We start from the raw sequence: 16,609 nt of genomic DNA on the forward strand, positions 1-16,609 counted from the left end.
GAGTGTTTTACAAGAGGATTGGGTTTTGTTATTCTGATAAATCTTTTTTTAATTAAAATGGAATTTGCATTTGATTTTCCTATTTGCCTCCAGGCTGTTCATTTACAGACTATCTACACACTTTTTTTCCTCCTTTCCTCCCACCAGATTTGTTGGAGATCAAGAAGCCTGGCATGAACTGGCAGAACTTTATATCAATGAACATGAGTGAGTTGTTAACATGCATAAAATTTTGTTAGGAGTGCAGTTTTCATCACTTTAAGTTCAGAAAGCATAGTAGTTTTCAAAGGACTGGTGAGAAAGTATGAAGTATACGTCATTTTAAATGAGGAAAGGAAGTCAACAATTAAATGAAAAATAACAGATAAAAATATTCTGGTCTTAATATGTATATAGCTTTATTTATGTTACTTATATTTTGCTAAGTTATTTTTGCTTCAGAAACAAGTTTTTCTTTTAAGTAAGATAGCATTCTTTGGAATTAGAAAGTCCTGCATTTGCTAACCTAAGGTTATTTTTGGTGAATTAAATTTGTGAATTTTTAATGTTCAAATTGTTCTTATATACAAAGAGTATTATATTCCCTGCTGTTTAAAAATTCTGTCAGTTATATGCATTTATTAGACTGAGCACTAAGAGAATCAGCTCTTCCAAAGTAGAAGAATTCTGTTGCCTGGGTAAAAAACCAAGAATAATCAAGAATGTTGAATGCTGTAGGAACTTGCTTATTGGATATTTAATGTTTTTGTTAGCTTTTTTATTGCTGTAGTGACAGGAGGAAATCCCAGTGTGAGAGGATTAGTGCAGAGTCTTAGTGCAAGTTTTCTAATATCACAGCATTAACACTAACCTCATCAAGAGGCATACTTTTTTTTTCTTTATTCCTTAGTCCTTCTGAATCTGAAGTATATCACATTTTTTTCTGTCCTTTTTGAGAGATTCTCATGTACATTTTCTTAATGTATATAAATTTATTAACTGCATTCTCACACTACAAACAGCTGACACAGGAAATAAGTTAGAGTGAAGACACTGTTGCCTTTGCCTTGGTCTATAGATATATTGTGGAATAGAAGATAAGGTAGTTATTTCCATAATTTTACTAAAAGTGAGAGCTAAAATAAAAGAAATAACTGTCATCTAGTGGATGTGTGCTAAATTCTTAGAGTTTTTCTTCATTTTTCTGCAGTAGTCTATCAGATTGTTTTCTGTTAGGAAATTACTCCTGAAATCTTGTTCAGTGAGGATGCTAAATGCTTCTATATCTATTTATATCTATTTATATATATATTTAAATATACTCATGATTCTCTGATGCTTGTGAGATATATGTAATACTGTAAGGCTGAATATTCAGAGTAGAGTTTAAAAGAATTTATTTTGTTCTTAAAAGAGGAGGCAAGCTCTTAAATTTTTTTTGTACTTTTTAAAGATTTGTAAAAACATTTCAGTTTAAGAAAATCTTTGGTTTTCTTTTCAAGTTAAAGAAATGCTTACTGCCAAAAATTGGGAAAACTAAAACATAAGATCAAAAATTACTATAATTTTATCATTCTTAGTACCATTTATATTTGATTTTTATTCTTCTATACCTCTTAAAGAAAACACAAAACATCTTTTGACCTTATGCTCTATAGTTTACCATAGATCACTATAAGCATTATATAACATGGCTTTTTTAATTTTTATTATTGTATCTTATTACTGTACCTTTGTATTTTTAGCCAATTTCCTAGGGGAATATACTCATAAAGGTCATTCTGTGTTTTTACAGAATGCTGTATATATAACGCTCTTTGTAAAAAAAGATGTCAACCATTATCAAATACTTATTCTCATTACATACCTTTTTAATACTTTTTTTTAACCTTACAGTAACTTTAGACTTTTAAGAAATCAGATATTAATTTTTAGCATGATTGTGTGTTCTGTCCTAGAACTATATAATAACTGTTTTTTTCTATTTTCAGTTTTGCATATGTGATCTTTTTATATTAATCATCCAATTTAGATTATATTTTAGTTTTAACCTGTCATTAAGTTTATTTATATAAATTAAGAATTTATTTGTGAATTATCTGTAAAGAATTTATTGAAATAGAGTTGATTGTACATTTAGGAGAAATAAACTGAAAAATCCTATGAAATCAAAATGTAAAATTACAAAAGACCCAGAAATAATTTCTTTTTTAGAAGAAATGATAGCTGTGGACATCCTACCCTTTTATCCTGTATCACAAAACTCTTTTTGGTCCTAAGTCTGGTTAGTTTCAAAGTGAGCATTTATATTTTTCTAATTAAATGACTAGAAGGAATATTCTAATTAAATGATTAGAAGGAATAAACACCTCCAGCTTTTTTTTTGAAACTGGCAATTAGTAGTCAGTTCACTTGGTATGTCATTGTAGTACGTAAGAATTTTTTGGTGTAATTTTAAATTATTGGGGGTGTCATGTTAGCACCAGTTTTTTGGACATAGAGGTAAAAATGTAACAGTTAAGCTGCATATGAACAGTTACAAGCTCTTTTAAGTATAATAGGTCACAGGCAGTACTAGTGGCCTAGAACTTCAAGTTTTCACTCTATATAAATTTCTATGATAGATGTTCGTATAAGCCAGGGGTGGGGAACATCTGACCTGCAGGCTAGATAAGGCCCAAAAAAATAATTTGATCTGACGCTGCCAAGGCAAATGCAAGCAGGACTTGAAATTCAGTAAATCTATAGCAGGCCAGTTTTTAAGTTGATAGTTCTGTATGGATGGCCGGCAAGTTATATTATAAATATCCAAATGGCCCTTGGCCGTAACAAAGTTCCTTACCCCTGCTATAAACCTAGTCTTTTTATATAATGAAAAGAGGATATAGAATTCTATCACACAATTTTGTTTTTTGCTGTTTTTATTACTTTTATTTAAGTTTGATTCTGATTTATGAATTCTAATTTACCTTTAGTTATTCAGTGGTGTATGTCACACCCAGTGACCATATTGAAACATTATTTCTAAATATAAAAATTTATCTTATTATTTATATATCAGTACTGCCAATATATATTATAAGCAAAAGTTACATCGACTTGTTTTTAATAGAACTTAATTTTTTAGCTTGATTTTTAACTAAAGCTAGATTTTAAATCAAATAACATCCAGGATTGATTAGATTTAATTTAGATTATGATTATTAGTGCCTTTTTGTAGGCTCATCCTTGCTGTAAAATTCTTTATCAAAGGAAGTTAGCAAAACTGTGAAAGAAAAGAAACCATTATGTTGGAAAAGCAGTATAGGAACAAATTCTGTTACTTGTAGTTATAATACTGTTCTGTGCAACAGAAGAAGAAATTTTTAGTTCTAATATTGATTCTGATTTAGCAATAATAGTTGTTTTCTATTTTAAATACACTTAAAATTTTCAAATAATATTTATTTTTATTTATTTGAGAGACAAAGAGACAGAAGCAGACAAAGAGAGTTATTACATCTGATGGTTCAAATGCTGAGGCTCCAAATGCCAGGGCTTGGTAAGACTAGAGCCAGGAGTGTGGAACTCAAAATGGATTTCCCACTTGGATGGCAGAGATCCAAGTCCTTGAGTCATTATCTGCTGCCTTCGAGGGTGTCCATTAGCAGGAACTTGGAATTGGAAGAGAAGCCAGTACCTGAACCCACGCCCTCCAATGTTCCCACTTATAGAATAGTAATGATAATTTCCTACTTGGTAGGGTTTTGTTATGACTAAATGAGTTAATACATGTAACACTTAGAGCAGTGTAAGACACATAATGAGCACTTAAAGTTAACTATTATTGGGGGCTGATGCTGTGACGTAATAGGCTGAGCCTCCGCCTGTGGCACCAGCATCACATATGAGTGTTGGTTTGTGTCCCAGCTGCTCTTCTTCCAATCCATCTCTTTGCTTGTGGCCTGGGAAAGCAGTGGAAGATGGCCTAAGTGCTTGGGCACCTGCACCCATGTTGGAGACCCGGAAGAAGCTCCTGGTTCCTGGCTTTAGTGCAGCTTAGCTGTATCCTTTGTGGCCATTTGGGGAGTCAACCAGTGGATACCTTTCTTTCTGTCTCTCCCTCTCTCTGTAACTCTGCCTTTCAAATAAATAAATAAAATTTTAAAAAGAAGAAGAAAGTTATTATTAATTAGTTTACACAGGAAAATGAATAAGTATTTTAAAAAGTTAAGTATTTCAGACATTATTGTAAAGGGTAAGTACTTTTGCATATTTGTGACACAGATGCCAAATCTAAGTCTAGGTAGCCTGTTTCTGTTGAGTGATGACATCACCACCTCACTGGGAATAAACTTGCAACACCTGTGTTCTTTGGTATTTGCTGTAAATAGTGAAGATATTTAGAAGCCTTAAACATGAAAAATATATGAAGGTGAATTTTAGTCCCATGATTTAAAACTGGTTTTTCTAGAGCAGTTTCTCCCAGTTCATTCTGAAGATTTTTAGCAAGATTTAATAGTAGAATGCACATCAAAATTAATTTGATTATTTTTCATTACTTTGAAGTTTTATTATAGTTTGATATTTTACTATAAACCTAAGTAGTTTGAAGCTTTTATAATGGTAAATAGGTGTTTAAAGAATTTTTAGAAAACAGTGAATATTTAATAAAATGCCTAGTTCCTACACTACAAACAATTTTAAATGATCTGGATTTCCAAAAGTTATTTTGTATATAACTTAATCTAAGATCTTAAAGCTTATATTATTAATAATATTTGGATATCATACTAGTAACCCAAGGTTTTTTTTTTTTTTTTTTTATTTGATGAAAAATATTTTTCTGTTGTTCTTATTTAAAATGAGTAGTAAGAGAGACAGAAAGCCCTATTTGCTGGTCCATTAACTCCATCTAGGCCTCCCACATTGCTGGCAGAAACCAAGTCTGTTGAGCCATCTTTGCTGCCTCCTAGGGTCCATTAATGCAAGAACTGGAGTCAGAAGCAGAGCTGGATATGAAACCCAGGAACTTCAATTTGGGACATGGGTATCTTAAACACACCTTAACCACATGACCAAATGCCCACCCCGATCCAATTTTTCAAATGTAATACGTACTGATTTTTCATAGGCTGCTTTAGGATTTAAGTTTGACCATTTCATTAAAAATTTAATGTTATTAATGTGTATGAATTCAGGGTAAATACTTTGTTACTGAAAGCATTTAAATTGTGGGAATAAAATATGTAACATCATTGAAATTATTTCTAAATTATTTTAAGATGTAAATAAAATAAAATTTATGACTTTTAGAATTAATTTTTTCTCTTGACATTTTTCAGCTATGCAAAAGCAGCCTTTTGTTTAGAGGAGCTTATGATGACAAATCCACACAACCACTTATACTGTCAGCAGTATGCTGAAGTAAGTGTTTTCAGAAACAAGAGTACATGTGATTTCATTTTATTGCTGTTGGATATTATTATGATACTAAAAACATTTCCTTCATGTTAGGCAAGTATATAAATATTTAAAACATCTGATAAGTGTAGGGTTGTGGGAATAAAATTTCTGAATTTTTAATGCTGCACTGATGCAAATACTGATGAACTGAAAGTCCAGTTTTTAAAGGTAAAATTTTTTGTATTTTATATAGTATTTGTATAAAATTTATAAATTATATTGTTTTCTTATAAAATCATTAATTATATCACAATTGCCAGTCTTTAATGACTTCTGAGACATCTATTTATAATTTTTAAAGCTGTATTCTAAGGGAATTATATTAAGAGCAATATTTTAGGGTATAAGAAGTATTTAATTTGCCTACTATTAACAGTACAGCAAAATGCTATGAGGTTAGAAGGACTTCATTATTAAAAAAAATCAATGTAGATGAAAAACAGCAATTCAGTATCCAAATCTAGGTTTAAAATGCTAATAATAGAAAATACAAGTGTAATATGAAGCATTTGCAAGGCAGTTCAAATAGATAATGTACTGGTGTTTTCTTTTTAGAAGGTTATTTTTTTCAAAGGCTACTCATTGATCTTAATATTCATGGAATAGAACAATTTTGGAGCTGGGTTATGTTTTAAGTTTTAGATTATGCCTAATATTCTTAAGGTGAATTCTTTTAAAATCTTACATTTGTTTACAGAGTATCTGTTTCAGTTACTTAAATGCCTATGGTCTGATGAAACATGCTATATTTCAAAGTAGTAAAATAAACAGATTTCAGCACTCTGCATTTTTTAACAGGTTAAATATACCCAAGGTGGACTTGAAAACCTGGAACTTTCAAGAAAGTATTTTGCACAGGCATTGAAACTGAACAACAGAAATATGAGAGCTTTGTTTGGGCTTTACATGGTGAGTTGAGAAGCATGTTCAATGTTATTTTACAAAATCTCTCTTTTCCAGACATTTCGTTGGCTGTTTGTCTTTTACTGATGGACATATAACTTTTTTCCTACGGTCAATTATGAGCAATAGGTTGTAAGGCATTTTTATTTTTTAATGTTAAAACACCCTAGCTGTTTAACATTTCATTGTAAATTAACTTTTTGTCATATCACAATTGAAATCTGCCCTTACAAAATTAAATAATGATACAAAACCATATTATGTATTTCTTCATTGTTTTGCTATTCTTGGATTTATGCTCAACATTACTGTATTTCTTATCTAAATGATATTTGTATGATTATTTTTTAAATATACCAATGAAACATATTAGAAATAAGATCTCTGATATGTCAGAGTAAAACATTTTTTATTAGATAGAAAAACTGTTTGGAAATTGTAGGAAGTAATTACCTTTTTTATGTATGTCCAGTGAAAAGACTTAAGTCAATTACAAGAGCTATGGAAACAGGAAGTATTGTTGAACCTTAAAAATATATATATATAAAATAAGCACCTCTCTGTATTAAAAGGGCTGGGAAAATAAACTTTAATAGAGTAGTTGCAGACATTTTGATTTATCCTAGTCTTTTTATGGACTTTCTGGTAAGAATCTTCTTGTTGCAGTTCAGTGAAAAATAATTGATTGAAGAAAGAAAGACGCATAAATGAAGTAATTTTTAGAAAAGACTATCAAAGTGTAATAGAAGATGATTCAAAGATATTTCAAGAAAATTTTTCTGGATTCTGCCAGAGCCAGTTGATACCTTTGAGCTTTGTTTGTTTTAAATCCTCAAATCCACACATCAGGTATTTGAGTAGGTACTGTTACTCCTACCATTTCACAGATGATAAAACTGAGATACAGAGATTTAAGATGGAGACAGTGTGCCTAACTGATTAAGCTGGAATCCACCCTGGGCATGTTACTCCAGAACCTTTCTTATAACCACTTAATATACTGAAATTCATACTCAAAAAAAGTGACATTAAAGACCTACAGGTATCATATGGACAGATTCTTTAAGAATAAATATATTTAAGAATAAGTAAAAAGTTGTATTTTCCCTTTTTTTAGAAATAAAAACATACAGTTAATAATTAGCATACCAGTTAACAAATTCACAGATGTTTTTCATAGGCCCCATTTAAGAACTTTGTTTTTTTTTAAAAAGCAGAGGGTATATTAAATTGTTGATATCCCTTTAATTATATGATTTTAACTTTAAAAGGCTGATACAATTTAGTAACAAGATATAACACTAGTAATATCCTGCAGTGGTAATGCAATATTTGATTGTTTTATTTATTTAAATACTTTATTTAAATGATATTTTATTTAAATGATAGGGATTTTATCTTTAGGAGCAATGCTAGGTACATAATTATCTTTTTCTTCCCATGTGGATTGTGCTATAAAATAATTTTAATTTTTATACAGTAATTTCCTTCAATTATATTTTTATCTTAAAAATAGGTTTGGTACCTTTTTTGAAACTATCTCACAGCATTAAAGGCTTTTATTTTTTATTATCTTGATTATAAAAGATGGAATTTTGTTTTTGATGCTTCTTTGTTTTTAGTCGGCAAGTCATATTGCTTCTAATGCAAAAGCGAGTGCAAAAATGAAAAAGGACAACATGAAATATGCTAGTTGGGCAGCTAGTCAAATAAACAGAGCTTATCAGGTTAGTATTGATAATTTTATTATCATGTATGTCAGTTAATGTATTTCTTAGTTATTTTTGTTTCTACAGAGTATAAAACCAAATGTGATTGTACTTTTTATGCCTTGCACCTTTATCCAATGTGTTTTAATTGTGTATGATCAATTTAGGGCCACTTTTTTTTTAACCCCCCAAAAGAGTCAGCATTTTATCCAATCTGGAAATCTCAGTTGCTTCATTTGGCATCTAAAGTAATTATCCAGAAAGGATAAAGACATTGCATGATACATTTCTGAAGAAGATTGGGTATATATTATTAGGGAGGGTGTTTCAGGAAATACAAAAGGAAAAAGGAAAGCCTAAAAGTGAAACATTGTACTTTGTAAAACATAGTTTGTGCAGTCTGCTTAAACTTAAGATCTCATACTCAAAGTTTTCCATTTGTTTCTTAGTGCTCTGATGTTCTGTTTTCTGAGACTTTCCAGGAAATTTTTTTCATGGGAAAATTTATCTGACATCATTTATGCTTGTAATTATCAGCCTTTATATTTAAAGGAAAGCTTGGCTCTTTATGCACCCTTTTGGCTTATATTTACTTACTCATGTGTCTTAAACATTCTGTTCTCTTGTCTTTTAGGGTAAAATGCAGCTGTCAAGAAGTCTGATACAGTCCTGATTTTCTTTCTCTTTCATAAGAGATTTAGACTTACAAGGGATTTTTTTTTTTTTAAATCTTAAACTGCAGTAGTTTATTATATGTTTTGTTAATTATTCTTGGGTTAGTTTTTCCAGATATACAATACACTGATTTAGGATGTGGATTCAGCCCTTTTATTTGAGAAAAAATTGCTTTTAGAATTACAGGTATTTTTTTTTCTTTTGCTTAAGTTTTCTTTTCTAGGTCTCCAATTGTATCACATTTTCTTTTCCTACCTTTTATATCATTTTTTTCTTTGCAAATTATTTTTTATCATTTTCTGTTTGATTTTTTTTCCTCAATAATTTCTGATGGAGTTGGTTCATAGTATTTTTGTTGTTCTTTACATTTAAGTGAGCTAGTTTTCTGAGACTTTAGGAGGAAGTAAGTGTTAAGAGAACAAACAGGATAGGAGGTAAGTAGAGGGGTGGAGTTGGATATAGGATAGGATAGCTTTCCCTTTCCTGGCATGGTTTCTTAAGTCTTCCTTCTTTTTGTTACTTTTTGATTTCTCCTCATTCCATCCTAATTAAGGTCTCAAATACAAGAACTTCCTTAGAACTAAGTCTGACTCAGAAAGATTTTGTTTCTTTAGCCCTCTCTTCTATCCCATAGAGCCAGGAGCCAGGAGCTTCTTCCAGGTCCCCAACAGGGGTGCAGGGGCCCAAGCACTTGGGCCAATCTTCCACTGCTTTCCCAGGCCATAAGCAGGGAGCCAGATCAGTAGAGAAGCATCTAGGGAAAAAACTGGAGCTGATAGAGGATGCTGGCGCTGCAGGCAGAGAAATAGCCTACTATGCCACAGTGCCTGACCCACAACTGTATTTTTTAAGTGACTTTTTATTAAATTATTATATTCATAGAAAAATAACCTGATGTAAGTATACATTTCAATGAATAATGCAAGATGAAATTATCCAGAGCAGTAAATATACATATACTTCTTTGTATGTCCTTTCAATTTCTACTTCTATCTTTCTTTTCAAGTGTATTGACTTACAACTCTTTCAATCTGCAGAATACTTTTATTATTCTGGACTCAGAGATGTGTATAATTGATCCAATATCACACGGCCAATAAATGTCAGCTGATTTTTGTGTTTGTTTTTTTTTTAAGATTTATTTATTTATAGGAAAGTCAGATTTACAGAGAGAAAAAGAGGGGAGAGAAATCTTCCTTCTGCTGGTTCATTCCCTAAATGGCCTCAATGACCAGGGCTGGGCCAGGCTGAAGCCAGGAGCCCAGGCTTCATCCTGGTCTCCCACGTGGGTGGAGGGTCCGAAGCTCTTGGACAGTCCTCTGCTGCTTTCTCAAATTATAGTAGTATTTGTTACATTGTGTTATTAATTATGTACTTGAATTTTGCTTTATGTTTCTTCTGATTATTGCAATAACAATAATAATAGCACACATTCATAGAGAACTTATTTAGTTATAATTTTCTTATTTCAGAAATGAGGATTGTAAGTAGTAGAAAGATATAACATTCCCAGGTTGACAGAGCTGGTTAATTACAGATCTGATTTCAAACCCAGGCAGTCTGATGCCAGAGTTGCTACTTTTAGGGGTCATAATATATCACCTCTAAAAAGATATGACATGCATAAATTATCTGGAGCTATCATAAAAGTAATGTCTTACTCCCTCAGTTATTTTCCCCTGTAGAAAATGACATCTCTCCCACACTTGTTTCTCTTCATTCCAGACATAAAACTCTTAATAGTAGAGTTTGTTTTTTTAGGCTTTTATTTCTTTTTTTCTTCCTTTGTTTTCAATGATACAAGGCCTTGTTGACTTGTGCTCTTCAGTCTTTGGGTTTTGCCCTGAGATCTCTTTACTGAAGATGTGGTTTGCCTTTTCATTACTCCATGGGAAAGGATAATATAAGGAATTTTTCTTGTCAGTTTCTTACTCATTTTGGATCTCACTGCAGGAAGATAACACATTTCTCAGTTGGTCATGTCAGGTTTCTGTATAGCAACTTGGAAACTTCTTAACTGAGAATTGCCTGTCAGACAACATTTATTTTTATCTCTTGACACCAGTAACAAGTTTTATGCACAATCTCTTGGTGCATTTGAAGCTTTCCTCCACAGATGTTCTGTGTTTTCTTCCTAGAAGTCAGGTTCCATAAATCTTTACATCTATTACCTTTTGCTAACTTTGTGGCTTAAAATGCCTCATTCTGCAGATCTGGCTTGAGGTCAGTTGAGTAACTCTGCTAATCTTGGCTGAGTTCATTCATGTTTCTACATTATCCTGGTGAACAGTGATCTCACATAAATGACCACTTGGCACTCTGTTAGCTAGTGGTACTGGACCTCATGTCTCTCATTCAGCAAGCTAGAGGGGCTTATTCACATTGTTGTCTCAGGATTCCAGTAGCATCAATTAGGCAAATTGTATTGTGTACACATTTTTAAGCCTCTGATTGTGTCAGATTTTGCTAATATTCCATTGGCCCAAGCAAGTCACATAGTCAACCCAGAGTCAAGAAATACAAGACTTCACCTCTCAGTGAGAAGAAAAACATGTAATTATTTGACAATTTATTATACTATCGTGTAACTCCTTAATTCCATCCTTTTGAGTCAGTTCATTGTGCCTTTTTGTCCACTTTTTTAGTTATAATAAAGCACACATATTTTAAATGTAGTTTGAATTTTGACTACTCCAGTGAAGACAGATAGCATTTCCCTCACCTCAGAAAGATCCCTCCTTTCCCTTGACAGTCAGTTTTACCCTCCCCACAGCAGGCGAACACTGATTTGACTTTCTAGCACAAACATTAGTTTTGCCTGTACTAGTTTTATGTAAATGAGATCATATGTTATGTACTTTTTTATGTTTGGCTTCTGTCAGCATAATGAATTCATTTCAGTTATTCTATTATATTGTCCACCCATGTGATTTTCTGCAAGTTGCATAGAAATGTTATCCCAATATATCCCAGTGTATTACAGTGGATGAATCTTTGACCTGTGGATTGATAAGCTAGTTTTTCTTAAGTGGTTGTTTTGTTTTCTATATGGTAAATTTTCTTAAAAATCTAGCTGAATTATGAAAGGTTTACTTATGCAAATTCAACCATACAAAAAACCACAATTTTGAATAATGTAGAAAAATATAACTTGTGCGAGATTGACTTCTTTTAAATTAGATAGCTCTCAGATCCAATTGACTCATATCTACTCATATAAGCCTGTATAAAGTATTTAATACATATTCTTATAATGCTTTTATAGATATTTGGAGAAAATGAAGTTTTAAGAATTGCTCTTCTTTGTTTCCTCATAATGAAAAAGAACATGGCTACCACTTGCTTTTCAATTAGCTAATTGGTTTAGCATGTTCAGCAGAGGCAGGCATGTTTGATTAATGCTCATGAGAAACTTCAATGTGAATCTACTCAAAATAATTTTCCAGATAAATGCTTCTTTGGTACACTGTTGAATTTGTCTATAACAGCGATCCATATGTTACTATGATCACAGAGGTGATTCTGTAACTATCCTGTTGGGAAATAGAAAATTAAATCATGATTTTTAAGGAAAAATGCAATTCTGGCTTAATCAGTTAAGTTACCATATAATTCTGGAATAGACAAAATAATTGCATGGCAAACAAATTTGAAGTCTAGATTTTTATTCCAGCTTTCTTTCTATTTGTTCTGACACCAATAAGTTAGTTTGATTTATTCTAAATTACATTGGTTGTCAGTAGTGTGACACCATCTTGGGTGATTTTTTTTTAATTAGCTCATTTTTAAAAATCATACTATTATTACGTTAAAGTGCAAACCAAGAAAAATGCTGTATTATAAAATACATGTTTGGACTTTAGCTTACAAATTTTTTCACTTTTAATTTGCTGTTTAAAAATTAGAATGAAAGTTACTGTGGGATATCCTATTTGGTACCCTTCCCCCAACCCATCAAAGCTTTTCCTTGGAATTAGACCTTAAAGTATCTGATTAGGACCAGTCCTGTTTACATTGGGTAGGCAGTGGTAAAAGAAAAGGCTTTCTGTTCTTGGTAAATCCTTGTGAAGGTGAATTTATCAACTGGATAATAGAAGTAAAAGACACATTCCACATTGTTTACTTACCCAGGGAGATTATGAAAAAAGGGTTAAAGTTTGGTGGTGTTATTACCATATTTTGTAATTATGACTGGTATTTTTAACAATTGAATTCCTTAAATTAGTGATGCCTTATTAAATGGAAAGTGATTTTGATTTTTAAAGCTTTTCTTTTTCCCTGGCATTTCCACTAGAAACCCCCTTTATTTATTCTATGAAATCAAGAATTCAACAGAGAAGCTAATGGTTTAGGAAGTAGTTGAATCAAAATGTTAAGCTGAAGCCAGAGGGGTCAGAGGCAGGTTACCAATTCCTGAAGCCTGTTGCTTCAGTGATAGTACCTTTGCTTGATCACTTAATCTTTCTGAACAGGTCATGAAAAGTTTGCCAAATTAAGTTAATTACAAAAGAGAAGAAACACATCATAAATCAAGTACCTAGTACTTTAGACAGCGTTGCTATTTGAAGAAATGATCGGTCACTTGAAAATGCATTCAGTGTTTAGATGTTAGGTTGAAAATACTGGATGTTGTTTTAATCAGTACATTAACCAGGGAGAAAAGCAGGTAATATAGATATAATAAACTTTCTGCCATCCACACAAAAGACACTTAGTTGTCTTTTAAATCTGGAGTGTTAAATTAGACTGATAAATGATAGGACTATCAGTTCAGTTAGAAAATTCCTTTTGAAATCAGCATAGTATATTCAACAGTGTATCCCCTCACTGATAATGTTTACTATACTGAACTAAAAGTGCCATTAATTTGATTTTAACTATGTAAAGTTAGTACTTGATACATTATTTTTTTCATTGTAAAATCCAATCCCAGTGTAGTTTTATAGTTACACTTAAACTACAAGTGCATATTTTAATCCTTGTTTACATCACTTAAACATGCACCATAGTTTTACTGATAGCTCTGTGCTTCAGAAATGTATCATTTTTCAACTAATTTGGAAAATTAAAAGTATGTATATTGTGTCCTACTTTAAGTAATTTTAGAAATTACTTGCAATTTTAAAATGGTTAATAAAAAGTATTTTAACTTACATTATACCTTTGTTTGAAATTAAAGAAATCAGTTTAGAAGTCAAATAGAAATAGACCATATTTGTATGTAAATATATGCTAAATTTCTATTTAAAATTGTACTTTTAATTTCCTAAGTGTTTTTTGGGTCTGAATATAGGACAGTTTTTAAATCTGTGATTTATAGGTTATCATGTTTAACACTGAAACTGACAAGTATGCAGTGATGTCATTGTACACTTCAACTGACAAAACCTTATAAATATATTCTTTAAAACTCAAGTTTTGTTCTTATTGATGAAAAAGAATATATTTGATTTCACGTTAGTGGTAAAATAGTGAATACTAAGCTTTATTAACAATTTAAAGATTGTGATTTTGAAGGTACAACTGAAATTGAGCCTAATTTTTGTTTTTAATTAGTTTGCAGGTCGAAGTAAGAAGGAAACCAAATACTCTCTAAAGGCAGTTGAAGACATGTTGGAAACATTGCAGATCACCCAGTCTTAAGGTTTCAAAAACTCTTTGACATTAGATTTCACAACTGCACAATTGAACTTACTGGCCTGTGACTTATTTACTAAATGCCCAGTGCTATTTATATTCTAATTTTCTCTTAAGAAGGCAGTTACAAAGAATGTGTTTATATAAACCTAAAAATGCCTTTTACTGCTAAGCAGGTAGATGGGGGAATATCCGAGGAAGAGAGATTTAAGACTTACTGATTGTATACCACTCTCTCCATATCACATATATAATCATTACTTTTAAACCACAACCTGATGCAGAAATAACCTTGTTAAATAAACCATTATGATTTATTAAACTTGAATATGAAGATTGTAGCTTCTTTTTGTTATAATCAGTCTGTAGTTTTAGAACTCAATTTCTAGTTAACTCCTCACTGATAGTAGGAAATACACCTCATACAAAATTGACAACAGTAGATTATTTTGACTTTGTTTATGGTGTCAGCTTGAATTTTGTTCTGTCTTCTCAGTGGGCTACTTAATTCATTTACATGCTGAAATGTTATTCTGATAAACTTTGGTTAAAATATGTCATTCTGCAAGGTACAGTAGTATTTCTTAGTAAATTTTGTTTTCACTTAAGACGTAATTCAGATTTTTTGCCTGAAAGTTAATGTTTGGTATAATACTTACATTTAACCTCTCTACAAGTTATACTTAGTGAACTTTATAACTGTAAATTACATAAAAGAATATTTAAGGATCATAGAAAGTAACTGTGAGAAAAATCACATTACAGAGGCTTATTTTTAGTTTGGGGGAAAGAATGAGAAAATCTAAATTATCTTTAGGGACAAAGGTATAGTTCTCATGTTCTATCTCCTCCTTTAGTTATAATTACAATATATTTTTATCTTTTAATAGTAATTAATCATTGTGCTACCTTCAACCGTGTTTTGCACATTTCAGTAGAACAGAAAAGACTTTGAAAGTTTAATACTTTAGCTGCAAATAAGTTTTGCAAATAGACAGGTATTTATTCTGGACAAATAAATATCGTTAGTAGTTTGCAATTTATAAATGTTTAAATTTTAATTGTGTTAACAATATATTGAGACTTCTGTGGACTGGTTACTGATGTTTTTGGGCAAGTAGGGATTGTGAAGGATTTGACAACCTAGTGTTTAGGAAGAAAACTTTTGTCAATATCAGCTCTTTTTTTTTTTTCTGACAGAGAGAGATAGAGAGAAAGGTCTTCCTTTGCCGTTGGTTCACCCTCCAATGGCCACCACGGTCGGCGCGCTGCGGCCAGCGCACCGCGCTGATCCGAAGGCAAGAGCCAGGTGCTTCTCCTGGTCTCCCATGGGGTGCAGGGCCCAAGCACTTGGGCCATCCTCCACTGCACTCCCTGGCCACAGCAGAGAGCTGGCCTGGAAGAGGGGCAACCGGGAAAGAATCCGGCGCCCTGACCGGGACTAGAACCCGGTGTGCCGGCACCGCTAGGTGGAGGATTAGCCTATTGAGCCGCGGCACCGGCTAATATCAGCTCCTTTTAATGTTTTAAGTAATTCTTTCTGTTAGTGAATTATTCTCCATATTTAGTCTAATCTTCAGTGTTACATAATGTCTTTCATTTTATTCTGCCAAAATAATGAGCAGCTGTTAAATACCTTTTGTTAAAAAAGCTCTTCTAATAGGAAGTTAACTGTTCCCCCCACTAATTCTTTTTTTTTTTTTTTTTAAGATTTTATTCATTTACTTGAGAGGTAGAGTTACAGACAGTGAGAGGGAGAGAAAGAGAGAAAGGTCTTCCTTCCACTGGCTCACTCCCCAAATGGCCGTAATGGCAGGAGCTATTCTGATCTGAAGCCAGGAGCCAGGTGCCTCCTCCTGGTCTCCCATGCAGGTGCAGGGCCCAAGCACCTGGGCCGTCCTCCACCGGCCTCCCAGGCCACAGCAGAGAGCTGGACTGGAAAAGGAGCAACTGGGACTGGAACTGGTGCCCACTTGTGAGGCCGGCGCCGCAGGCTGAGGACTAACCCACTGCGCCATGGCGCCAGCTCCATGCCCCCACTAATTTTTGTTATCACAAGGATGTACTCTTTCTGTACATGAGATAGTAATTGTGTCTCAACATTATCCATTTCAGCATTACTTAGGCTCTAAAGGAAATAGTGTCTGCACATTGTCCCGCCGCTTTTTCTCCTTCTCACCCCTGCTTGTCAATCAATAGATTACTGTTTAATTAATAATTGTATGTGTGTGAGAAGTAACTTAGTGCCTCCAATAGGTGTC

The 16,609-nt window shown here is 32.5% G+C and overlaps 1 protein-coding gene across 3 annotated transcripts in view; it reads left to right on the top strand.

The window, feature by feature from the left end:
- The window catches only part of EMC2 (ER membrane protein complex subunit 2), a 62,117-nt gene extending 47,441 nt beyond the window's left edge, over positions 1-14,676 (top strand). For 2 of the 3 annotated variants that reach the window (XM_002710733.5, XM_070075406.1), the window contains exons 7-11: positions 148-207; positions 5,304-5,385; positions 6,223-6,333; positions 7,950-8,054; positions 14,268-14,676. In XM_002710733.5, the coding sequence (XP_002710779.1) occupies positions 148-207; positions 5,304-5,385; positions 6,223-6,333; positions 7,950-8,054; positions 14,268-14,354 (445 nt within the window). In that variant the 3' untranslated portion in view covers positions 14,355-14,676. Of the gene's footprint in view, positions 1-147; positions 208-5,303; positions 5,386-6,222; positions 6,334-7,949; positions 8,055-8,670 lie in introns of all 3 variants that reach the window. The other variant, XM_051844768.2, reaches the window with a different exon arrangement.
- Positions 14,677-16,609: the final 1,933 nt, after the last annotated feature.

The sequence above is a fragment of the Oryctolagus cuniculus genome, chromosome 6, assembly GCF_964237555.1.
Source record: "Oryctolagus cuniculus chromosome 6, mOryCun1.1, whole genome shotgun sequence".
NCBI lineage: Eukaryota > Metazoa > Chordata > Mammalia > Lagomorpha > Leporidae > Oryctolagus > Oryctolagus cuniculus.